The 25,296-nt window shown below is 43.0% G+C and overlaps 1 protein-coding gene across 1 annotated transcript in view; it reads left to right on the plus strand.

Moving 5' to 3' along the window:
- The window catches only part of TENM4 (teneurin transmembrane protein 4), a 543,700-nt gene that overhangs the window by 418,934 nt on the left and 99,470 nt on the right, over nucleotides 1–25,296 (plus strand). Inside the window, exon 15 of the mRNA XM_006864983.1 lies at nucleotides 9,791–10,007. Within this exon, the coding sequence (XP_006865045.1) occupies nucleotides 9,791–10,007 (217 nt within the window). The remainder of the gene's footprint in view (nucleotides 1–9,790; nucleotides 10,008–25,296) is intronic.

A 25,296-nucleotide genomic window follows, 5' to 3' on the forward strand; every position in this document is an offset into this window, starting at 1 on the left:
AAGGGGAGCTCCTTTTCATGACCATTTCAAAGTTTACAAAACTGGAACCCAAATATGCTAAGTGAATGTAAAATGAGGACAGTGCCTACCTTGCAGGGGGCTGTGAGTAGGACAAACCAAATATTTAGGTGCCTGAGAGACCAGACAGCACAAAGATGAAATTGTGCAATACCTCCAGTGTTAGGGTCAAAGCCCATTTGCTAACTCTGTGACCTTGAGTCCTTCAGCTTCTCTCAGCCTGCAAATGCCCATTTTTCTTTCTCGCTTTCCTTTCCACCTGTAATCACAGAGGCATCATGCTATTTATAAAATAAATATACAAGGGGGCTTCAAAAAATTCATGAAAAAATGGAATTAGAAGATAATGGAATTTTTCCATGTTTTCCAGGTAATTATTTTTTTAATTAGAATTATGTTCTGTCAATACTTTTACAAGAGTCCTGGTGTGGCACTGTGGTTTCATGCGCTGAACTGAAAAGTCGGTTTGAACTGCAAGGTGGGAGGTTCAAGCTCACCAGCTGCTCCTCAAAAACCCTATACAGGGTCACTATGGGTCGGAACTGACTCAACAGCACATAACAACAACAACGTACTTTTATATGCCATTTTTCTTTTCACATAAGGTTATATTTCTCCACATAATGTATTTTTACCTTTATTAAATTAAAATTTGTATTCCAAATTGTTACCTCATCATTGCTAGATGAGAGGAACTTTAAATGTACATAAAGAAAAATTTGTTGTGATTGTTGTTAAGTGCTGTTGAGTCAGTTCCAACTCATATCAACCCTGTATAGGGTTTTCAAGGAGTGGCTGGTGAGTTTGAACAACCAACCTTGTGGTCCAGTGCATTATCCCACAGTGCCACACCAGGACTCCATAAAGGACAATTGTTGTTATGTGACATGAGAGTCGGTTCCAATTCATAGAGACCCTGTACAGGGTTTCTGAGGCTGTAAATCTTTACAGGAGCAGAAAGCCTGATCTTTCTTCCACAGAACCACTGGTATTTTCGAACTGCTGATCTTGCGGTTCACAGCCCCATTTGTAACCACTATGCTACCAGAGTTCCTTATATAGGCATTGTTTATAAAGCACTCCTAAGTACCAGGCACTGTACTAGGCACTCTGCATATGGCCTCCCAGCTCTCACAACAACCTAGCAAGGCAGGTACCTGTATGCAGGGAAACTGAGCCTCAGTGATCTGAAATGATCTTTCCAAAGTCACACCTTGAATCAGTAGGAGAGCTTGAATTAGAATGGAACCCATATTCACAAAGAAGCCAGAATAAAACGTCCACTGGAATTTGAATGGCAGACTCTTTTTGAGGAAGGAACTCTAAGCAACTTCAAGGTGTGATCATCTCTTTATCTTTATCATAGACCGAATACAGATAATTGATAGTTACATTCTGTAAAGAGAAACTTCAGGAAAATGAGAACAAAGCTCGGTGTCCTCCCTTCTCCCCATCTCCCATTGTTGAAAGGGAGAGTTCACATAAAGCCATAGAATTTGTTCACCCTTCAGTCTTCTCTAAACCAAGTTTTATGTGATAAGAAACAAGAGAGGAATTGACCTTTAAAAACCCTGTATTCCAAGGGGCAGATAAAGATTTTGCAAGCTTTTTGAAAGAAAGCACAGAATTTATTAGACTAAATTGCAGAATCTTCTCCCAGATGTGTACAGAAAGGGAGATACAATCCACACTCCATAGCCCTCCCCAGATACTGCCTCCAACCTATTGTAAAACTATTCTGTGGCCAGACTAGAAATAAAAGCTAGATGAAACTGGCCGATGGGCTTTTGAGCCAGGAGAAAAGTTTAGCCTGCAGAGAAAATGATGGCCTTGTTACATACTGTCCATGAAACCATCAATTTAAGTAACCTTATATACAACTGCAATACAAAAACTTTCCTTGTCTGTAAATTTCCCTAACCTGCCGTACCTCTTATCCCTTGTCTCTTTTGGTTTATTTTGTCCTGCCTTGTAGTCTCAGTTTAAGTGTTCTGTCCTCCAAGAAATATCCCAGCCACCATCCTGAGTTGGTGGAACCACCTTTGGGATTCTGTAAATACCTCTGCTCTCTTCTTCCCCAGTGGTCTGTTGTCTCTGTCTGACACGCTACATTAAATTCTTTGCAAGTGGCAAACCCAAAACCACTGCCATCAAGTTGATTATAATTCATAGCAGCAGTATGTAGGGTTTGTAGTTGTTGTTTAGTGCCATCAAGTCGGTTCCGACCCATAGAAACCCTGTTTAGGTTTTCTGAGGACCAGCTGGTGACCTTGAACCACCAACCTTGGAGATCAGACCACCTTCGCTATCTAGTACATTAACCCACACCAAGACTTGCAAGGCTATAAATCTTTATGGGAGCAGAAAGTCTCATTTTTCTCTTTTGGAGTGGCTGTGGATTTGAACTGCCAACCTTGTGGTCAGCAGTCCAGTGCTTATGCACCCGGGCTCCAGCAGTACTGTGTTAGAAGTGGGATAAGTTGTTGTGATTGTTATTGAGTGCTGCTGAGTTGGTTCTGACTCATAGCAACCCTGTATAGGGTTTCTGAGGAGCACCTGGTGGGTTTGAACCACCAGCCTTGCAGTTCAAACAGACCTTGCAGTCCAGCAAGTTAATCCACAGCTCCACACCAGGAGATAAGTCATACCTCTGTTTTATTCCTGTATGTAAAGATGAAAAAGTTAACTGAGTCACCAACTTTAATGGAATTCATATCCATATTTTTTGTGCTTTACTTTTTTAAAGGAGAATTTTCAACATACATAAAATCAAATTGAATAGTAAAATGAACCCACATGGATCCACCTCCCAACACTAGCAACCAATAATCTATGCCCCCTACTTATGCCTTCTCCTTGATTACTTGTAAACCATGTGCTCCATACGTTTTCAGTATATAACGTGAAAAAAAAATTAAGAACTCTTTTTTAACCTAATGATATCATTATCAAACCTAAAAACATTAACGGTAATTTTCTTTTAACTTCTTACTGTGAATTGAGTGAAGGTTTACAGAACAGATCATCAGTCCCACGTTCAATTAGTAATTTCTTTAATTAATATTATTAATTAACCAGTTGGTGTGTACATTCCCACTTGTTGCACAATTGGCGTAATTTCTTTCAGTTTTTGTTGTTGTTGTTTTTTCAAAATTTGAGTTAAGATCCAAGTAAAGTCATGAGTTTGGTCAGTATGCCCCTTCAGTCTCTTTTAAATACTTTGTTTCCCTTCTTGGCTCCTTTCTCCCCTTGCAGTTTATTTATTGAAGAAACAGGGAGGGATATTGAGTTTCCTACAGTCTGGACCTCACTGATTTCATTTACTTAGTGTATCTCATCATGTTCCTCTGCCTCTATTGTTTCTGAGCGCCCACTCTGTGCCAGGGTTGAGTCTGGTGATAGAACAGTGAAGATGACAGACAAGAGACCAGATTCTATTAGAGCTTCCATTCTAGTGCCATAAGATCAGAAAAGGCTGAATAATTGCAAACACCCTGTAGGATCAACACTGGACTGCGAACCACAGGCCTGTGGTTCAAGCTCACCAGCCGCTCTGGGGGAGAAAAATAGACTTTCTGCTCCCACAAAGATTTACAGCCTCAGAAACCCTATACGGGGTTACTATGAGTCAGAAACAACTCCTTATTTACACATATCACAGAGAGTGTGACTCTGACTACTTTGAGCCAGATGATCAAGAAAGGCATCTCTGAGGAGATGACTTTGAGCTGACACCAAACTGTTAGACTGAGCCACATACAAAAATTAGGGAAAAAAGAGAATTCTAAGCCTTTGTGTCCAAGGTAGACAAGGAAGGTTAGAATAGCAAAACTGAGGGAAGGAGGACTTCCTTGGAAACCTCTGCCCCACTTAGATGCCCTTGGAACATTGGTCTGGGTCAAACAAAGACAAGCAGAGGATCTCAGGGACTCTGAGGGGCACAATCTCTGTGCTTCCAGAGGTGAGAATTGGGAGCATTCATGGAACTTTCAGTATATATGTTGTAGTTAAGTGCCATCGAGTCGATTCCGACCCATAGCAACCCTGTATAGGGTTTCCAAGGAGCTTCTGGTGAGCTTGAACCACCAGCCTTGCAGTTCAAATGACTCTGCAGTCTGACGCATTAGCCTACGGTGCCTGGGCCAATCATTGTACTAAGCACTGGAGATAAATGGCACTGTTAGTTAATGCACTGCACTGCAAAGTTGGCTTGACCTGCAAGGCTTGTGGTTCAAGCTTCACCAGCTTCTCCTCAGAAACCCTATACAGGGTCACTATGCATCGAGACGAACTTGACAGCACTTAACAACAACAACCTCAAACATGATCTTTACCCTCAAGAGTTTCCCAGTGGGTGCAGGAGACAGAAAAAGAAGCAATGAGATATCATAGAGGCATGAAATGGGCACTCTCAGAGTGGAGGACTGGGATCCTCATTCTCAGTGTGTGAAAGTGGACCATGAAAACTACCTAGAAAATCAGAGAGATGACTCTGAGGCATTTCTTTGCTCTGACTGTGGGTGGGTGGGCCGTGGGAGTCTACTGTAAGAACCTGAGCTTTTCATAAAGGTCTTCAGATTTGAATTTATACAACCAAAGTGGTCCTAGAACTCCAAGCAGAGAAATTAGCCTGAAAAGAGTTCCAAAATGGTCATGGCCTTGGAGTGGAAAGAACTTGAAGTGAACAGAAATAAACTCTGGAGTGTTAGCAGAATTACCTCAACCACACAAGATTCCCATAGAAAAAGACAAGGCTACGGGTAGCAATCAGAATTGGAGAACACATAGGAAATGAGCAACCATAAACTGAAGTCAGTGTAAAGGAAGATTACCACTCCCAAGAAATTGACAATCTGAAAGAGACTATAAAATAAGTAAGTTTTTTAAATGACTAAAGAGATGAAATGGAGTCCTGGTGTGGTGCTGTAGGATAAGTCGGTTCATACCTACCAGACTGACACGCCTCAGAAAGCCTGCACAGGGTAGCTTTAAGTCAGAACCATCTTGATTGACAGCACTAACAACAACAAAGAGATAACATAAGGTAAAGAAACCATAGTAAAGAACAAGGTAACATCAAGAAAGAAACAGGCAGATTGTAAGACGTTCCAAACAGGCTATCTGGTAGCGTAGTGGTTACAAGGCCGGCTGCGAACCTCAAGGTCAGCAGTTTGAAACTACCAGCTGTTCTGTGGGAGAAAGATGAGGTTTTCTGCTCCCATAAAGATTTACAGCCTCTGAAACCCTATGCGGCATCGCTATGAGTTGGAACTGACTCCACGGCACACTACCACCACCACCAATTTAAATTAGGAGCTTAAGGGACAAGTTAAACATCAGTTCAGGCACAGATAAAGGAAAAATAAGTGAAGGTGAATATATAGCTGAGGAAATAAATCAGAATGAAGCATGGTTAAAGAGATTTTTTTTAAAAAAAGGTTGATAGACATGAAGGATAGAAGAAGTTTCTTCATGCATTAAATAGTATTTCCAAAGAAAAGACTAGAGAAAATGGAAGGGAGGAATATTAGAAGACTATGACAGAGTTTTCCAGAAGTGATGAGATACATGAATCCTAATTTAATGGTCCATGTTGTGGCATATTGTTCACTGTGTGGTGCATGGTTGGGTTCCAAGCTTGGAAAATGATTCTCAGTTACATTTCTCTGGAAACTTGTTGTATCATTATCACAAGACACCCAAGAGAAGGCTTTGCATTCCGTGTCTAGCTATAGACGCAGATTGACGAGTCGAAGGAATGAACCATCTTCCTTTTTCTCTGCTAATCTGCTTATGAAGGAACTGTTTAGAGCAGTTAAGCATTTTGTGCCAAGTCACACAAGTCACCTGGAAGTAAGATCCAAATCCAGGTAGTTTTCCTCAAGAGACTGCTGTTGTAAACACTGTGCATCCTGCTGGGGATCTAAGGTGCAAGAAAGGCGTCTTGAAACTCTGGGATCCTGTGATTCAAGATTCAGCAGCTGAATCCTGAATCAGAGGGACTGACCTGGCCTGGACCAATCATTTATTAATTCTTCAAACTCTATGGAGTACAGTCTGTATTCTGGTCCAATTCTGGGTCCTGGGATACTGAAAGGAACCAGAGAGTCCCAGATTCCCTGGAGCTTAATGCCTGGGAAGGAGACAGAGGAAAAATCCACAGTTACCATCTGGAGAGTTAAGTGCTGTGATAGAGATTGCCCAGGATGCTGGAAGAACATAGAAAAGTAGTATTTCAGCAAGTCTCCCAAACTCATGTTTTCCACTTAAAACGTAGTTCCTAAAAGCTCTCCAGAGCCCAAAGCAACTTTCATAACTCAGAAAGTCTTGACTTCGCTGTCAGTCTATGTGACCTTGATCAAGTTTCTCCTACCACTTGGAGCCTTTGGTTCCTTCTCTGTAGAGTGAGGGTGATGACAGTTATGTCATAGGGTTGGGAGGATTAAATGATGCATTCTTTCTAAAGCATTTAGCTCATGGTTGACGCTCAGTAAATTGTTGTTGTTAGGTGCCATTGGATTGGTTCCGACTCATAGCTACCCAAGCATAACACAACGAAACCCTGTCCAGTCCTGTGCCATGCGCATAGTTGTTGTTACGCTTGAACCCATTACTGCTGCCACTGTGCCAATAAATAGTAGCTGTGATTTATTGTCATCATTCATTTAATGGGAATAATTACAATGACACTCATCCCTGGCTCACCTTTCCCCAGACTAGCCTTCTCCCAAGCAGACATCCCTCTTCCACAGGAGGCAGCTTTTCTCAGGTGCCAGAGAGCTGAGGGTTTATAAAGAGGTAAAAATCTGGTTTCCAGAGAATGCTTCAGTGGTAAACAAGAGCCAGCAAGAGCTAATAAAATTTCAAATTAGCCATGACTTTTCACGGCCCTTCCATTGTGCTAGCTGATTTAATGGTCAACGCCACTGCTCACTGGGATTGAATAATGGAGCATTTCTGCGAAGTTAAGGATGCGGCAGCTAAATCTGTCATGCTAACATCAATAGCAGAATGCAAATAACCCTCAACTTGGGCTGTAATTATGTGTTTAAGCAATGCCTGACAGGGGCAGCCCAAGAATGTGTGATGGAGCTGCAGGCTTCAGAAGACAGGTGCTTTGCTAAGCAGTTGATGAATCTAGGAGAGTTGGGACAGGACAAGTTAGGGCCCAGAACAGTGCTGGGCTGAGGGGAGACCTTTCCCACACAACTCAGAGTAAATTTGGCAGGTGAGCACCCTTCACTTTGGTGAGCTATCTTCTAGACTCAGAGTGGGGAAGGGGAGACTACCATTATTAAGCACTTACTATGTGCCAGGTGCTATGCTAATTTTTAGGTGACAGTGCTATGCTTTTTATAGATTTAGAAAATTCCCACATGCCACTTACTCTTATTTCTCCCCTTTTCAGAGATATGGGGAACTCAGGCTTGAGAGTTTAAGTAACTTGTCCAAGGTCACAAAGTAGCAAGTTTTAGGTCCAGGATTCAACCCCAGACATACAGCTCTGGAGTCCATACTCTAGAATTTTCTGTCCTAAAGGAGGCTACAGAGATCCCTAATGGCACTGTGGGTTCAGTGTTGGGCCGCTAACCACAAAGTTGACAGTTCAAACCTACCAAAATCTCCGCAGGAGAAAAATAAGGCTGTCTGTACTCATAAAGTTTTATAGTCTTAGAAACCCGACCTAGGGTTACTATGAGTTGGAATATACTCTACACTGGTGGATTGATTTGTGTTTGGTCTACAGAAGACTGCAAGCATTTGGGCACTGTGGAGCACAAAGGATTTTTGTCTGTGATTTATTAAAGGGAAAAAAAAAAAAAGAAAAGAACTGGGTTTCAGAGATGTTAAGTAACTTGCCTAAAGTTACACAGCTAGGAAGAGGATCCAAGGCTCAGCCTCAGGTTGACCTGAAGCCAGAGGCAGTACACAGTGCTTCCCCTGTGGGTGAGGCTCAGAGTCTAATCAATGCATATGCAATACTCTGGTGGGTATCATCTATGTTGTAAGCTCCAGGAAGACAGAAGTGAGGTGAGAATATCAGTGTTGATCCCATGTTAATGAAGAAACAGTATCAGATCAGAGATGCCACCTACAAGACATTTTCTGGTGTCACTGTAGTGGCAGCACTGGGACTTGAACTTCGGTCTGAGCCTCATGCTTCTGCCATCATACCACACTGCTTAACTGAATGATAATGCAGTTGTCTGGCTTTTTTGGACTGGCATTTAGTTTCATCCCCCTCTTTCATGTGGTAATTAAGCGATTTGGTTTTCATACATTTATTCAGCAATCATTTGGTATGTGTCAGGCGCTCTCCTAAGTGGTGAGGATACAGCAGAGATGATGAGAACAGAGTCTGGGCCCAAGGGTGATGACAAGTTTGCCCAGAGTCACATAGCTACTAAACATTCCAGCCTGAATTTGAACCCAGGCTGCCGGCTGCCTACAAAGTAACCCTAGGCTTTCCGTGTCCTTGCGGCTTTTCTCACTTCCCAGTGCCCCTTGGGAAGACTCCTTTGCTATCAGGGTTTGTTATCCAGATTACATCAATTCCACTGGGTGCCTGTAAGAGCACTTTCGGGTAAGAATACTAAAACTCCGTGGTCTGCTCAGTCCCTTTCTTTGTACTCTGGGAAGTGAGAAGAGCCGTAATGTAATTTTCAGTCCTGAAGACATCCATCCATGCGGTAAAGAGAATTCCCTGCTAATGGCAACTGGGCCAGAGATCTAAAACCATCCAGCACTGAGGGGGCACTAATATTCCCTAGACTCCCTCTCTGAGAAGGCAGAGCCAGGTCTCCAAAGGGTCAGGAACAGTACTTCAGGTCCCACAATTGCAGTGCAGTTGGGAGAGATGTTGAGAATTACAGGACCCTCATCCCACTACTTCCAAAGCAACCAGGTCTTAATTTTTACTTCTTAAATGTCTTCCCAAAATATGTACTACTACTCTGCCTCCTCTGTTACTACCCCAATCTAAGCAAATTTTTCACCTGTGCAACCTCAGCCACTCCCTGTGTTCCCGAACTTTCAAGTGGGCCCCCTTCTGCCCATTTTCTGTATTGCAAGAGATGTTGTTTCCACAATGCCTATCAGATACACCTTTCAGTGGTAGCAGCAAAACTTGTCCTGAGGGTAGAATGCAAACTCCCTAACATGACCTACAAGGTCCAGCATTCTCTGCTCTTGTTGACCTGGGCAGCGTTGTTTGTGCTGTTTTCTTCACCCTCCACGTGCCAGCATTTGAATTTAATGACTCAAATGATCATGTTCTCTCACCTTTGGACCTTCGTATATACAAGTTCCTCCTCCTTCATATAAGGAGCTCTGGTAGCATAGTGGTTACGAGTTGAGCTGTTGATCTCACAGTCAGCAGTTTGAAACTATCAGCGGCTCCACAGGAGAAAGATGAGGCTTTCAGCTCCCGTAAAGATTTACAGCCTCAGAAACCCTATGCAGGGTTGCTGTGTGTCAGAACTGACTCCATGGCACATAACCACCACCACTCCTTCATATATACTGTTTATTTGAGTGTGTTTGTGTGTGGATATATACAAATACACAAACACATAGGTACACATGCACTTATTTGGTCTGTTTCCCCTATAGGACTGGTGGGCTGGGACTAGATCTGAATTACCTTGATTTCCTCAGGCACTTGATAAAGTTTGTTCAATGACGAGGTAAATAGAGAATAAATGAATCAAAAGATTCTGGACCAACGTGACTGAACACAGCACTATAAGCAAATGCTCTGTCATCCCTGTAGATGGCTTGGTGGACTGCATGGACCCCGACTGCTGTCTCCAGCCCCTTTGCCACGTCAACCCTCTATGCCTGGGCTCCCCAGACCCTCTGGACATCATCCAGGAGACACAAGCTCCAGTGTCCCAGCAGAATCTCCATTCCTTCCACGACCGCATCAAGTTTCTCGTGGGCAGAGACAGCACACACGTCATACCTGGAGAGAACCCCTTTGATGGAGGGTAAGTCTGTCTGGCCCTGGCTCTGACCTTGGCTCTCTGAAGGAGACCAGAATCACCTGGAAGGCCAGGTTTGGGTGGAGGAGGGCAGAATCAAAGGTTCCTGATGGGATGTCAGGGTAGGCAAAGAAGCAGCCTCTGGTAGTCATATATAGAAAACTGCTATCCAAGGCATTGGGAATTTTTATGAGGCAAGTTTTGCTGCTCCCACTGGGTGATAGATGGAAAGAGTGAGAAATCAAAGGTCCAAGGGGAATCTTGGATCAATACTCACTTTGCAGTCAGCTCTTACTGATCCTGCCGTCTCCAGATGAGCTGGAAGGCTTTGACACTCCTCATTCTGCGAGCTGATGTCCGGAAGCTTTTGCTAGGCTGAGGTGGGGGGTGGGGGGTGGAGTGTATGTGTGTGTGTGTGTGTGTGTGCGCACATCTGCTGGGATCCCAGGTCATATGCCCATATACCTTTGTCTTTTTCAGTTGTATCATCTATTGGGCTAATTTTTACTGACAACTACTCTCTTGTGAGGCAGTGGATTAAGTAATCACAAGGTTGGTGGTTCAAACCTACCAGTCACTCCATGGAAGAAAAATGAGGCTTCTATTCTTATAAAGACTTACAGTCTTAAAAATCCTATAGAGCAGTCCTGCTCTGTTCTATAGGATTCCAGAATCAACTGGACGGCAGTGAGTTTAGTTTTTGGTACTCTATACCAGTCCTGGAGTGTAGCACTGTGGGTTAATGCACTGGAGTGCACAGTCAGTTTGAACTGCCAGGGCAGTGGTTCAAGTTCACTAGCCACGCCTCGGAAACCCTATACAGGATCAGGGAGGGACCAATTCGATAATACTTAACAACAACAACATATCAGTCCTTGTGCTGGGATCACAGAGAATATGAGCACACAGTCCCTGCCCATTGGTCACTACAGTCCAGTTGTGTGACCAAAAGAGGGACTGTTAGAGTGTGGACTGATGGACCAGAGATTTGTTCCCAACATACTCAGGGAACATGGTGCTCCTGGGTAGGAAGAATGCCAGGGTGGTTTCTGAATTGAGTTGTAAAGACAAGAAATCGTTAGCTTGGCAATGAAAGGAAAAACATATTCCAGATAGAAGGAGTAGCTAACACAGAGACCCCGAGGCAGGAAAGTACATAGAGCCAGTGAAGGCTAGCTCTCTCTTCTCTGGTCTCCACATTAGAAGCTGTGCAGTAAAAAGTGGTATCCCAAAACAAAGAATTCTTAATTGTTTATTTGGAACGTCTTCTAATGTAGCAATGCCTCACGTATGCAGAGCTTTCAGCACAATTCGATTCAGCAGTCACAGATTTTATGTCTTCCATGTGTGTGACTTCTGTGCTGGAGAGTATGAGGGAACAAAGATGATCAAGTCCTGGCCCCTGCCCTAAAGAGGACTAAGAGGATGAGGGATATCTGTAAGCTTATTTAAAGAGAAAAACCTGCAAAGTTTGGTAACTGTGTCTGATTGATGCTGGAGAGAGGACTCTAAGGTGGCATTATCAATATTACTTAATTGTATACTGAGGATTCAGGGTTCAGAGAGGTTAAATCACCTGGTAAAAATCACATGACAGATTAGTAGTAGAAGCAGGAGTAGAAGTCAGCTAGCTCCCAAATCATTATTTATATATCTGTCATCTGCAGTTAAATTACATACACTTTGAAAGCAGAGGCCATTCATCTCTCCAAACCCACAGTACTTAGAGCACGGCTTCGAATATAGTATTTTCTCTACAAGTGAATGGGTAATGGTATTTTCCAAACTATTGCTGGAAAGCTTCCTTTGGCCTAATATATGCTGAGTCACTATATTCCTGCTCTTCACTGATGTAGATTCAGAAGAAAAAGCTATCTATCGCTGCTATGTATTTCTAAACAGATTCCTATAAAAACCACCACAAGTGAATGGAAACAGCGTATGAGGCAACATATGTCTTTTTCATCAGGTTACCTACTTAGCGTTCCATCATCTTCATCTTGACCAGTGGTACAGTGCTTACTTTATCAATGGATAAAGTAGACTCAGTCAGCAAGTTTGACTTATCTCCTGTCATCTGAGGGACCACAATATAATAGAAAATGCCCAGAGTTTGAATCCTGACTTTACCTCCTGCTAGCTATGTGTGACCAAACGGAAGTGATTTAAGCTTTGTACAGATGCTGCCAATTATAAATGGGCTCTTGTTTTCATAAAGTGCCATTGTGTCAGTTCCAACTCATAGCTACCTGCCTGTATAGGGTTTCCAAGGCTATAAATCTTTGCGAGGGCAGAATGCCTCATATCTCTCCTTTGCAGTTGGAAGCTGGAAGTGTCCAGCTTCCAGTTCTGCTGGTGGGATGGAACCACCAACCTTGTGGTTCGTACTCCAGTGATTACCCTACAGAGCCACCATGCTCTACCAAATGGGCAATAATTATTTCATAAAAGTTGCTGAAAAGATTACCTAAAATAAATCACTGGACACAATGCTTGGGGGTGGTTGTTGGTTGCCATCGAGCTGATTCCATCTCATAGTGACCACTTGTGTGCAGAGTTGAACTGTTGCATGGGGTTGTCAAGACTGTGATCTTTCAGAAGCACACCGCTAAACCTTATTGCAATGTGTCTCAGGGTGGATTTGAACTAACCAACCTTTCAGTTAGCAGTCCAGCACTTAACTATTTGTGCCACCAGGGACTCTCAACGATTGCTACATGATAGGTAGAGGTAGTTATTGCTGAGTTGTCACAAGCTTTGAAGTCAGATAGATGTATGTTTAAATTTTTCATTGCATCCCCAAACTAGCTACATGACCTTGTTAAATTCCTTAACTTATCTGAGCTCCACTTTCCTCATCTATAAGGTTTAGGGTAATGTTACATTTAAAAAATGTTTATAAAGTCACAACATAGTACCCACCACACACACACTGCTTGCTAATTACATGATGGTGGTGGTGGTAACATCAGGAAGAGCTTCCAGTTCTGTTGCCTTATTGAAATTGAAACTTGAAAGTAACCTGCCCTCTAGCAGAGTCCACCATCCGCCCTGAGAGGAATAAGGTTTAGATCATTCTTTCAGGAAAGAGAAAAGCAGCATTTACCAGCCAGCTTGTACTGCGGATACTTATTAGAAATCCAGCGACTCTTCTCCACAGTGTGGAATGGCTGATGGGCTGGCAGACTTGATGGCTGTGTGTAACAAAAACATGATCCATACCTAGAAGGTAAAGCCCTGTGCTCTTCTGCATCCATGTGCTGCTCCATAATTTGTATAGTCTGTCTAAGAAGCAGGCCATCACCCAGAGACCCAACAGCATTTCTGAGGCCATCAAGGAAAGGTAGGCCCCAGATGCCCCTTCACTCTGCAGATGCCCAGTGGAGTATCAGATTCAGAGAAGCTTGAGTATGAGGCATGCTGGAAACTCAGCCACCTGGGCCCATATGAGAGAGAGGAATTTAAAGCCAGGAGTTGGAGCTAAGTGAGGAAAGCAAGCAAACCAGCCTTCAATTCCCAAGGCTCCCCAAGCATTTATTTCCCCAGAAGTCCAGCCCTATGTCTGGGATGAGGATACAGGGCATTCTCTGGGGCAACAAATGGCACCAGGAGTTGTGTGAATGGTGCCTTTTGCTTCTATGCAGCATCCAAGCTCATGCCAGAAGTACTAGAGCAGGGGCATCCCTGCTCTAGCAAGGAGGAAGAACTCCCCAAGATGTGAGGGGCTCTGCTAAGCAGAACAGGTCTGAGTCAGGCTCCAAGGGGGAAACCACAGAGCTTGGGGCAGAAGTATTGCCAGATGGGCTTAGAATGAGAAAGGCCTCCCTCAGGTGCCTTTTCTGGTTCATCTGTGTCCAGGCACAATGCCTGGCCAAGAGTAGGTATTTGTATATGTAGATGTAATGAGTATAGTGGTGCTAGCTGACATTCTGCCATTACTACCCTCACCTTGACGTAAAATAATTAAGGCATAAATCGCCTGACCTCTTGAAGTCCTGGTGTGGCCTTGGAAACCCTATACAGGGTCGCTATGTGTCAGAGCCAACTCAACGGCACTTAACAATAACAAGATGACCTGAGCAGACCTAAAGTAGAAAGGGACTAGACTTAAAGTGTGCCTTGAAGATCCCCGTCTTTTCCTTGTCTGGAGACCTGGATGCTTATCTGCCTAGTGAAACCCCTCACCTAGAATCATGAATATAAAGCAGTGTCACTTAATACAGAGAAGAGGATTCACTGAGGTCCTTACACTGAGATCAGTTATTGTTACTGTTGTTGTTATGTGCCATGTAGTCGGTTCTGACTCATAGTGACCCTGTACAGAGTTTCCAAGGCTGTAAATCTTTACAGGAGCAGAAAGCCTCATCTTTCTCCCGTGGAACAGCTGGTAGTTTCGAACTGCTAACCCTGAGGTTAGTAGCCCAATTCATGACCACTACGCTACCAGAGATCAGATATTAGGACCTTGAAATGCAGAGCTTGGGATCAGATAGCAGGGAAAAAGAGGTCAACATGATAGAATCTTCTAGAAAAACACTCAAGGTAGAGCCAAAGCTCTTTCCCACTGTTGGTTGTATCTGTACTCTTAGGAAGAACTTGTCGTCATTTGTCGTTAAGTGACGTGGAGTTGGTTCTGACTCATAGCGATCCTATATAGAGTTTCTGAGGAGCAACTGGTAGGTTTGAACTGCCAATCTTGTGGTTCACAGTTCAGTGCTGATCCTACCGCAGCATACCAGGAGCCCTAATCAGGGTTAAAGAGTTGGAGGGGGGGCAGATAGAGTTCCCCAGTGAGTAGGTGCAGGTTGCCAATTTATTTTAATATACAGTGGGTTAGCAGTATTATAGATACAGGAAGAGATTCTGACAAAAGCGCTACCCCCAAGCTATTTGCGTATCAGTTCAGCATATCTTTGAGAACAATTGGTCAGAGAAATCATATGGCATTGCATTGTACGGTGACAGCTCACTCAAGAAAGTGGGTGGGCATGGAGAGAGAGAGTCAGGTGACAGGAGACATTGAGTCCAGAGAGAAAACCTGGTGGAGTCAGGAGGACATTAGAAAAAATAAAATGAACACAGAGGGTCAGATCTTGAGAGAGGCAGATCCTGGAGAGAGAAGAGACCAGGAAGGGTCAGAGAGAAACAGAGCTGCCCCCCAAAGACAAACTCAGTTTGATAAATATTGACCCACCACTTACTCTCTACCAGGCATGGGAAAAGAAAATGGGCATCTGTACCCCATTACTTGGAGTCCTGGTGTGGTGCTGTAGATTAATTTTCTGGACTGCAAAGTCAGTTTGAACCACATGGTTGGCAGTTCAAATTCACCAGATGCTTGCTCTTTGGAAACCCTATACAGGGTCACTGTGTGTTGAAACCAATTTGATGGCACTTAACAACAACAACCGCATTACTTTGGGGTCATTTTTGAGGGCTTCATGTCTTGTTAGCCATTGAATTTTTAGTGCCTAGTAGAAGAATTGATACATTTGAGTTATGGTGTTGAAGGAGAATATTGAAAGTGCATGGGTTGCCAAAAGAACCAACAGATCCATGTTGGAAGAAGTGCAGCCAGAGCGCTCCTTGGAGACCAGGATAGCCAAACTTCGTCTCTCATACTTCGGACATATTGTCAGGAGGGGCCAGTCGCTGGAGAAGGATATCATGTTTGGTAAGGTGGAGGGTCAGAGAAAAAGAGGAAGACCCCAACGAGATGGATTGGCCAAGTGGCAGCATGGATGGACTCAAGCGTGGCAACAGTAGTGAGATTGGTCCAGGATTGGGCAGTGTTTCATTCTGCTGTGCATAGGGTCGCTATGAGTCAGTACTGACTCGAGGGCACCTTACAACAACAATAGTAGAGGAATTGGCAGAGTGAACAAATGATTCATCCATTCACTGCTCGCCTTCAGCTGAGTACCTGAAGAGAAGCAGACAAAGTGCTCAGAAAGTTCAGAGGAGGGACCATCACTCCCAACAAGTCCATCTGCCTGAGCACCATGCAACAAAAACTGCATTGTATGCATCCTGATTCTCCAGCTCCCAGCATAGGCTCTGGATAAGGGTGGTAACAGTCAATGTTTGCCGTTAAAGATGAATGAATGAATGAGTTAATGGCAATAAATTTGCAGGTTATGGCTCATCAGTGGGTCATGAAATCAATTTAATGGATCATAACTACCTTATTTTTGTGTGTGTTTAAGAAGTAGCTTTAAGTAGAATGAAATGAAAACTATCAGTCCCACATTGTAAAAAGGATATATACAAGGGGGCTTCAAAAAATTCATGGAAAAATTCCACTCTCTTCTAATTCTGTTTGTCCATGAACTTTATGAATTGAACCTAGGTCTCCCTCCTAGATTCATTTCATGAAACTTACTTCAGTTGTGTGTTTGAGTACACACGTGTGTGCTGTTGAATAAGCTCAACTATCACTGTGAGTTTCAGTGGAGCAGGATTTTAAAAAGACGTTCTGGGCTAAGGAGTCAGAATGACTTTTCAGAATAGTTACAGAGATTAGCGAGAACTTCAGTGTGACTGGAGTCTAACTGTGGTGATATTCGTATTTTACAAATCAAAGGTCAGGAAAACGTGCTCTACCATTTGAAATCAAGATGGTGTTAGGAAATGTATGATCGCAGCAAGCCTAAGGGGTGTGTGGGCAGAGGAAGCACACAGGAGGCTGTGAAGCTAGAAAGGTGGTTTAGAGACAGGAGCTGAGAAAGAGCTGACCCGCCCTCACCCGGTCCCAGATGCATTTCATCTCAGTTAGGACTTAAAATTGGCTGTCAACAGCAGTCAAATAACCTCAGTGTCCCAAAACTCTTCCCTTTATAAAGGCATAAAGTTTCCAGGAATTTCAAAAACAAGAGTTTGCAAGAGGAGGAAGAAATGATCATGTATGCAGTATAAATTTTTTTTATCTGCCCACTGCAGATCTAAAGCCATATCCTGGGCTCAGCAGCCAAGCAGTTTTGAGGAAAATTTGCTCACTCCACCCCCAACCTCACCCCAGCCTTTAGCCCCCACTAGCCCTTAGAGAGGTTGAGGACGAGAGATCATCTAATGGAGTTCAGATAAACACCAACTTCCTGACAGCTGGCCTCTGAGTGAATTTATTATTGAATTACACTCCTGCATTTTAAGAACAAGCTGGACTGACAGGCTACGCCATCAGTTTAAAAAAAAAAAAAGTAAGAAAGACAATGATAAATTACCCTGATGGAAGATGGAAGAAGGTAAAAGAAAAAAATCCTGCTTCCTCCAAAACATCAGCTATTATATATTATTCATGTTAGTTGTTTTTAAAATCCCTCCCCACATAGAAACGAGTGTTTATGATGATAAAGCAAGTAGGTGAATTCAACTCAGGATGCAGGGAGAGACTTCGCACATCATCCTTATGAGCAGCTAACAACTCCTCCCCTGTCACTTGATCATCCCTTTATTGATTTCAAAAAGGAATTACGATCACTGTTTGCTTTGTAGCTTAAGCTTGTTCCTAGGTGCCCATCACAGGAAGCACTACCAGAGGATGCTGTGGTACAGCAGAAAGAACTCAGGGTTTACAGTAAAAGGGGGACCTGGAGTCAAGTCTTCATAGCTAGGTGACGTGTAGCACATGAGCCTTGGTTTCCTCGTCCATAATGTGGCCTTACTAATTCCCACCCTGCCAGGTGGTTGGGAAAATTGTTGTTAAATGCAGTCGAGTCAGTTCTGACTCATAATGACCCTCTAAATCTTTGCAGGAGTAAAAAGCCTAATCTTTCTCCCTCGGTTTGGGAATACTGTTGTAGTTCAGTGCCATCAAGCCAGGTCCGACTCATAGCAACCCTGTATCGGGTTTCTGAGGAGTGGTTGGTGAGTTTGAACTGCCAACCTTGTGTTTCTAACAGACCTGAACCCAGGTCTCCTTCTTGGAGGGAAGGTTTCTGCTGCTGAGATACCACTGCCCTCTTGTCATCCCTGCCAGGTCCTTTACGTTTGGTCTCAGCATCTTCCATGTGGAGATCTGTACAGCATGATGCTGCTACAATGCCAGCTGGCCCTGACTTTCTCTCCAATACCATACAACATGATTTTTTAAAACTATGTGCAATATGGACTCCTAGTGTGGCACTCTGGGATAAAGTACTGGACCACAAGGTGAGTGGTTCAAACTCACCAGTCGTACTTTAGAAACCCTGTGCAGGGTTGCTATGAGTTGGAACCAACTCGATAACACTTATCAACAACAATCAACAACTAACATGTGCAGTATGGCTTAGAGTCTTTAGAGCACGGCTCCAGAGTCAGGCAGCCTTGGTTTAAATTCCAGCCCCACATTTTGCCAGCTACATACGTGACCTTGGATAGATTTCTGAATCTCTGTATCTCACTTTCCTCATCCGTCATATGAAGATAATAATACATGTCTCATGAGGAGGTTGTGAAAATTAAATAACATGTAAAAGTACGTGGGTGTCAGGCCAGTAAGCATTCAGTAATTGTTGTCATTGATTAGTGCTGTTGAGTCAGTTCTGAATCATAGCTACGCTGTGTAGGGTTTCAGAGAAGCCACTGATGGGTTTAAACCGCTGACCTTGCAATTCAAACCCACCTTGTGGTCTTGGCACTTATCCTGTGGCACCACACCAGGACGCCTTAGTGTTAGTGGTCATTATTATTAATAGAGTTTCTATTAGTATTAACAATAGTATTTGCATATCATGAGAACTGGGAGAAATGAGAAGCATCAGTGTAGTTATGTAATTGATGCACAAGTCCTAGTACCACAGTATGGCAGAGCCAAATGACCCTTGGGAATCATCAGCCCTGTGTAATGGAAGAAGAAACTCCCAGGCCCAAGACAGCCATTGGCTCAACAAGTTAGTATAGAATCTGAGTCCAGGAGAACGTGGAGTCCCAAGTGAGAGCTCTCAAGCAAAAAATCCAGAGCTTTTCACTCAAGGATTTTCTGTATTTCCATCCAGCACTGACAAATTTCAAGCAATATGAAGTTAAAAATATTTGAAGAACCATGATTCACATTATTAATATTGTCCTCAATGGAGAATATCGAGTCAGGCTTTATCAAACAGCTCCAAAGTGTGTCTAACTGGCCTTGCTGTCAAATCCCAGAGGCATTGGTAATCTCTAAATGAATTCCACAGAGAGTGAGTGAGTGAGTGACTATGATGTGGACGGATGCTACCTCTGAGGTCCAGCTCTGCCTGCCTCTGCCTCCCCCTTGTGATGCCACAGTGTATCTATTCTTGTTGGACCAATCCCAGTCTGTTTTTGTTGTTAGGTGCTCAGTTCTGACCAATAGTGACCATATAGACAACAGAATGAAACACTGCCCAGTCCTTCACCATCCTCACAATCGCTACGCTTGAGCCCATTGCTGCTGCCACTGTGCCAATCCATCTCATTGGGGAGTTTCCTCTTTCTTGCCGACCTTCCACTTTACCAAGCATGATGTCCTTTTCCAGGGACTGTTCCCTCTTTATAGGGTGTCTGAAGTATGAGAGACAAAGTCTCGCCATCCTGGCTTCTGAGGGCATTCTGGCTGTACTTCTTCCAACACAGATTGATTCTTCTGGTAGTCCATGTACTTTTAATATTCTTCTTCAACACCATAACAAAATGTATCAATTCTTTTGTGGTCTTCTTTATTCATTTTCCAACTTTCACATACATATGAGGCTATTGAAAATACCATGGCTTGGGTGAGTTGCACCTTAGTCCTCGAAATGACATCTTTGCTCTTGAACACTTTAAAGAGGCCTTGTGCAGCAGCTTAGCCTAATGCAATATGTTGTTAGATTTCTTGACTGCTGTTTCCATAAGTGTTGACAGTGCCTCCAAGCAAAATGAAGTCTTTAACAACTTCAGTCTTCTCCATTTTTGATATTATTTATTGGTCCATTGGTGAGGGTTTTTGCTTTCTTTAAATTGAGGTGCAACCCATACTAAAGACTGTGGTCTTGATTTTCATCAGTCTAGGAGGAGGGATTTAGAGAAACCCTAACTTCTCAAGCTGTTGCTTGTCCTGACAAATGGCTCCCTGCCTTGTCCCTGCATTCCGGGCTTGCGTCTGTGCTTGACTTCCTTATACCAGCAACCACCCAAAGACTTAAGCCTTACTTTTTCTTGCCAGGATCCCCGCCCCTTCCACATCTCGATCTGGAGCTCTGGCCCCATTCTATGGACTGGGCATCGTTACCTAGTGACACACTGCATGTCCATCTCTGTATGTCCCAGGGAGTCCCCTCAGCATGCCTATCCTTCTTCAGATCCTCCTCTTTGTCCCTTGAGTTATGGCTTCTCTTAACTGCCACCTGTGTATTGTCCTACATCTCAGATCTAGCCAGCTGAGCTGGACTTTCTCCAGACCTACATATACATGTGTACCCAGCATCAACTCCTACCCCAGGAAGTGAGTTTTAATTCTGATCCATCCTAGTTTCCTCTTTCCTATCAGATGAAGTGGGACCTTCCAGTGTTTTCAGAGAAAGGCAGGGCATAAGCATGAAATAAACTTGTCCAGGTGAGACTGTATCTGGAGTCACAGAAATGCTTATATTTTGTAGCACAAGCTGTCTCCTGAGAAGTCTTCTTAGAAGGAGGTCTCTGGCTACACAGCATCAAGGACATCCTAGCTAGACGTACACCAATGCCCCATGTCCCCAGATCCTGGACATTGTTTCTGAGCCATGTAGCCATGTCCTCAGACATGACCAAGCCAACTACTCAGAAAACAGGAGTGTTGGTCTTCACAGCTGATCCCTGCTAACCAGCCTCTCTCGGTCCTCCTTCTCACTTCCTATCACTAGTGGGTTCACTTCCCTAGAAACATAGTTGTGAGAATAGTTAAGGGCTTTTGTGTTCCTTGTCAGTCAGCAAAAAAATATCCCAGAGAATTAGTTAAGAGAGGAGTCAGGCCTAAGCATGCAGCATTCTGTAGCCAGAGTTGTCCACAGGTTTGGGTGATTGGAGCTGCATGCAGCATGACACCTGATGCTCTAGTCTAAAGTCAGAGGTCACAGTGTGAAGGAGCTCAACAGTTACATAATGCGAGGAGGTCACAGAATGAGGGCTTCTGGTGTCTGGGCTCCATAGGAAGCACACCCTAAAGTCCCTGAGGATACTAATTGTTGCCTGGCCATCTTGCTATTGAATGGCTCCATGTGGTGTACAGAACATCATAGTAGACTTGCTGGTACCCCAGCCTCAAAAGGTAATGGAAAGGAAATGCTACCCCCCATCTTTAGAGGTCACCTACCTCACCTATAAAATGAAGGGATTGAGCTCAGCCACCCTGAAGACCCTTCCAGCTTAAAAATTAAACCTCTCTGAAGGAGTCTGGATTTCTTCTTCCCTCTTCCCAAACATATACAACATAGTCTGAGAGGAAAAGCTTTTTCTGCAGTTAACTGGAGCACTCCCCCTGATGTTTAGTCCATGTTCCCAGCAAGTGATTTGGTTGCCTTCATTGGAGTCTAAACTGAGCCCAACTCCAAATAGAATGATAGGAGTCCAGTACTTGGACAGAGTCGAATGCTTTGTTCAGACTACGGGGAGGTTTGTGTCTTACTGCAATAACTCAGTAGATAGTTGCCATTTGTATTTTGCCATAGCATTATTTTTAGACCCAAGGGTTTTTAAAAGTTCAAATTTTATTTATACTAGAATGTGAGTTTCTTGGAAGTAGGGACTATATCTAATTTTTTTGTTAATTATTAAACATTTATTGAGTGTCTGTTAAAAGAGTACAGTGGGAAATAAAAATAGGTTGTTGGTGTTGTCGTTATGTGCCATCAAATTAGTTCTGACCCATAGCTACCCTGTATGGGGTTTCCGAGGAGCAGCTGGTGAGCTTGAACTGCTGACCTTGTGGTTCAAACTGACTTTGCAGTCCAGCGCATTAGCCCACAGCGCCACACCAGGACTCCAAAAATAGATAATGTTGTTGTTGTTGTTGTTGTTGTTGTTCAGTGCCGACCTTACGGCTCAAACTGACAAAATCCAATATTCCACAGAAGTAAACAATGAGTACCTATTATGTGCTATTCACAGTACTGGATCATAGGGATGTTATTTATTCATCCATTTTCTTATTTAATATTGGAAACTACAGATATACAGGGTCCTATTATCTATTCTTAGTAAATAATAGGACCCTGTATATCTGTAGTTTCCTTTTTTTCCCATTATTATCTATTTTTAATAAATAATGGGACCCTATGTGGTGCTGTGGGTTAATGCGCCAGACTGCAAAGCTGTTTGAACTTCAAGGTCGGCAGTTCAAACTCACCAGCTGCTCCTGGGAAACCCTATACAGGGTCACTATGGGTTGGAACCGAGCCGACTCAACGGCACTTAACAACAACATGTATCTGTAGTTTCCAATATTAAATAAGAAAATGGATGAATAAATAACTTCCCTATGATCCAGCACTGTGAATAGTACATAATAGGTACTCATTGTTTATTGTTATTGTTGTTGTTAAGTGCCATCAAGTCAGTTCTGACCCATAGCGACCCTGAACAGGGTTTCCGAGGCTATAAATTTTTACAGGAGCAGAAAACCTCATCTTTCTCCCACGGAACAGCTGGTAGTTTCGGACTGCTGACCTTCAGGTTCATAGCCTGATTCATAATCACTATGCTACCAGAGCTCCTGTGGAATACTAGATTTTGTCAGTTTGAGCTGTAAGGTTGACAGTTCAAGCCCACCAGCTGCTTCTCAGAAAGCCGATACAGTTTTCAAGTGACTTGAAAAGATTCTTATAAAGCAACTGTAGGCTAAGGATGCTACTAACAGGGCAAATACAGGTAAGCAAGAACAGGTAAATACAACTACTCCTTAGGGCCGATTTTTCTCAACCACACTATGAAGTTAAAAACAATAGTGATCTCACATTAAAAACAATAATTAGCTCAAATAGTTCATATCTAACAAAAAGTTAACTAGGAAATGTATGGTTAAGAATATAACAAAAAGTTAACCAAAACATTGAACATTATAAAGAATCTAACAAAAGCACACCAAAGAATTCAACTATCCAGAAGACTATTTGAAATATGAATTTGAATCCATTAAACCCTTGCACCAAATGTGTATTATGCCTCCAAGTATTAACTCTTTATGGTAGCATATATGTAAGATTTATAAAGAGCTTATTAAAAATATTTATATATATACCATAGAATATTATTCAGCCATGAAGAGAAATGAAGTTCTGATAGATGCTACAACTTGGATAAACGTTGAAAACATTATGCTGAGTGAAATAAGTCAGACACAGAAGGAAAATACAGATCCCACTTATATGAGATCTCTAGAATAGGCAAATGTATGGATATTAAAGTGTATTAGGAACAACAGGAAGGAGAAATGAAGTTCTTGCTGAAAGAACACTGAGTTCAGATGGTGAAAAATTTTGGAAGCAGATAGTACTGCTGGTTGTAAAACACAGAGAATGTAAAGAAAGCCACTGAATTGTACATGTAAAGATGGTTGAAATGCCAAATGCTTCGTTCTGTATGTTGTTTGTTGTTAAGTGCCGTCGAGATGGTTCCAACTTATAGCGACCCTCTCTAGGGTGTCCAAGGAGCAGCTGGTGGCTTTGAACCACCAACCTTGTGGTTCGTAGTCCAGTGCCGATCCTCCAGCACCAAACCAGGGGCCCTTGTTATATAAATTTCACCACAATTTAAAAAAATAGAAAACAGTATCCAGAAACGGTGTGCAATCACCAAAAGAGTTTCAAGCGCCTTACTCTAACAATATTCACTCTGAGTTTTGAAGCAGACACAATTAATTGAAATGCTCAGCTTAGTTATGTACATTGTCAGGAAGTTAGAAACTGGACAGATTAAGTGACTTTCCAGAGATCTCAGAGGTCATTCAGTGGCAAGGTCTAGATTAGAGTCCTGTCTCCCCGCAACTCTGTTTGAGAATGGACAAATCCTGCCTAGAGGATTTCTCAAATAGCCAATGAAAAGTTTGGAAAAGATGATCTGGTTGTGTCTTCTGACTCCAGCATTTCAATATGAGAGCATTCCCAAGAGTCTGTACAAGGGGGGAAGATTGAGTTTAGAGGAGCTGGTGAAGGACACTGAGGGAGAGCAGTTATACGGAAAGCTGGCTAGAGAGGATGAGCTGTGTTGCCTGACTAGAAAGATGGTTTTGGAAAGGACAGAGCTGACAGTGACAGGATTGACTGGGGGCCCCCACCCCACTTCCCGATGGCAATTGGCAGGCTGTGGAGTGGCTGGTAAGAATATTATAAGACTTTGAATGAATTGTAATAGATTCTGGAAAGATCAACATTCAATCAACATGAGTTACAAGAAAATGGTTTCAGGGTTTGTTCAAATGGGGCCTCTGAATCTGTTTAAAGTATGTAATGCAAAGGAGTGATTTGCATAACCAATAGTTGCGTGCAGTAGCAAATATTTTAAAGCAGCATAAGGCTAGAGTTACTATTTGTCACCTAGATCCCAAAATGATTATTCCAATCCCCTAAATGCCAGCTTCATTAAATGCTTTCATTTAATAACAACACAAAACAAAATAGTAAAACTGCTGGTTTTCTTTCTTTCACACTCCTTTATCTTTCTTGTATGATATATGCTGAATAGCAAATCTAAAATTTCTGGCATGCTTTTTTTCGTTTTCAGCACAATGATAGTACAGGTGAAGCGAATATAAAACGAAAGCAGTAGAACTACAAGCTGAGGCCTAGGGAGCCCTCCCAAGGAAAGGACCCGAGCTTCGGGATGCACTTTGGGCTGGCCACCTGGCAAGGCCCAGCCCTTCCAAACCCAACCTTTCTAAACACATCCCTATCGAGATCAAGTAGCTCAGAGTTCTGTGACATCACCCCTCAGCCCTGTCACCTAAAGTTACAAGTGCACATCACATCTTTATTCAATCAGTAAATAATTTATCAGGCACTTACTCTGTGGTGCATTCAAATCCTCCAACACCTGTTTTGAAGAAAACTTCCTTTTGCCCACCCAGAAATGCATTGATGAGCATATCATCTGTGCCCAGTGTAGAGATGTGGTGCCTGCCTTCCAGGAGCTCATGGTCTGCTACGTGGCGATAATGTCCCGATCGTGTGTGGATAATAACAACAACAACAACAAAAAAAAGGTGAAGCTCATTCAGAGTACAGACAGAGGCAGCTCAGAGGGATGAGAGTTGTAAACACTGCTTGCTGAAAGCTCCAGCTGGGTCCATCCAGCAGGGTGAGCGAGTCCATTTTAGGAAGATAGGATAGGTGAAAATTTCCAGACA

Source organism: Chrysochloris asiatica, unplaced genomic scaffold, assembly GCF_000296735.1.
Source record: "Chrysochloris asiatica unplaced genomic scaffold, ChrAsi1.0 scaffold00074, whole genome shotgun sequence".
Lineage (NCBI taxonomy): Eukaryota > Metazoa > Chordata > Mammalia > Afrosoricida > Chrysochloridae > Chrysochloris > Chrysochloris asiatica.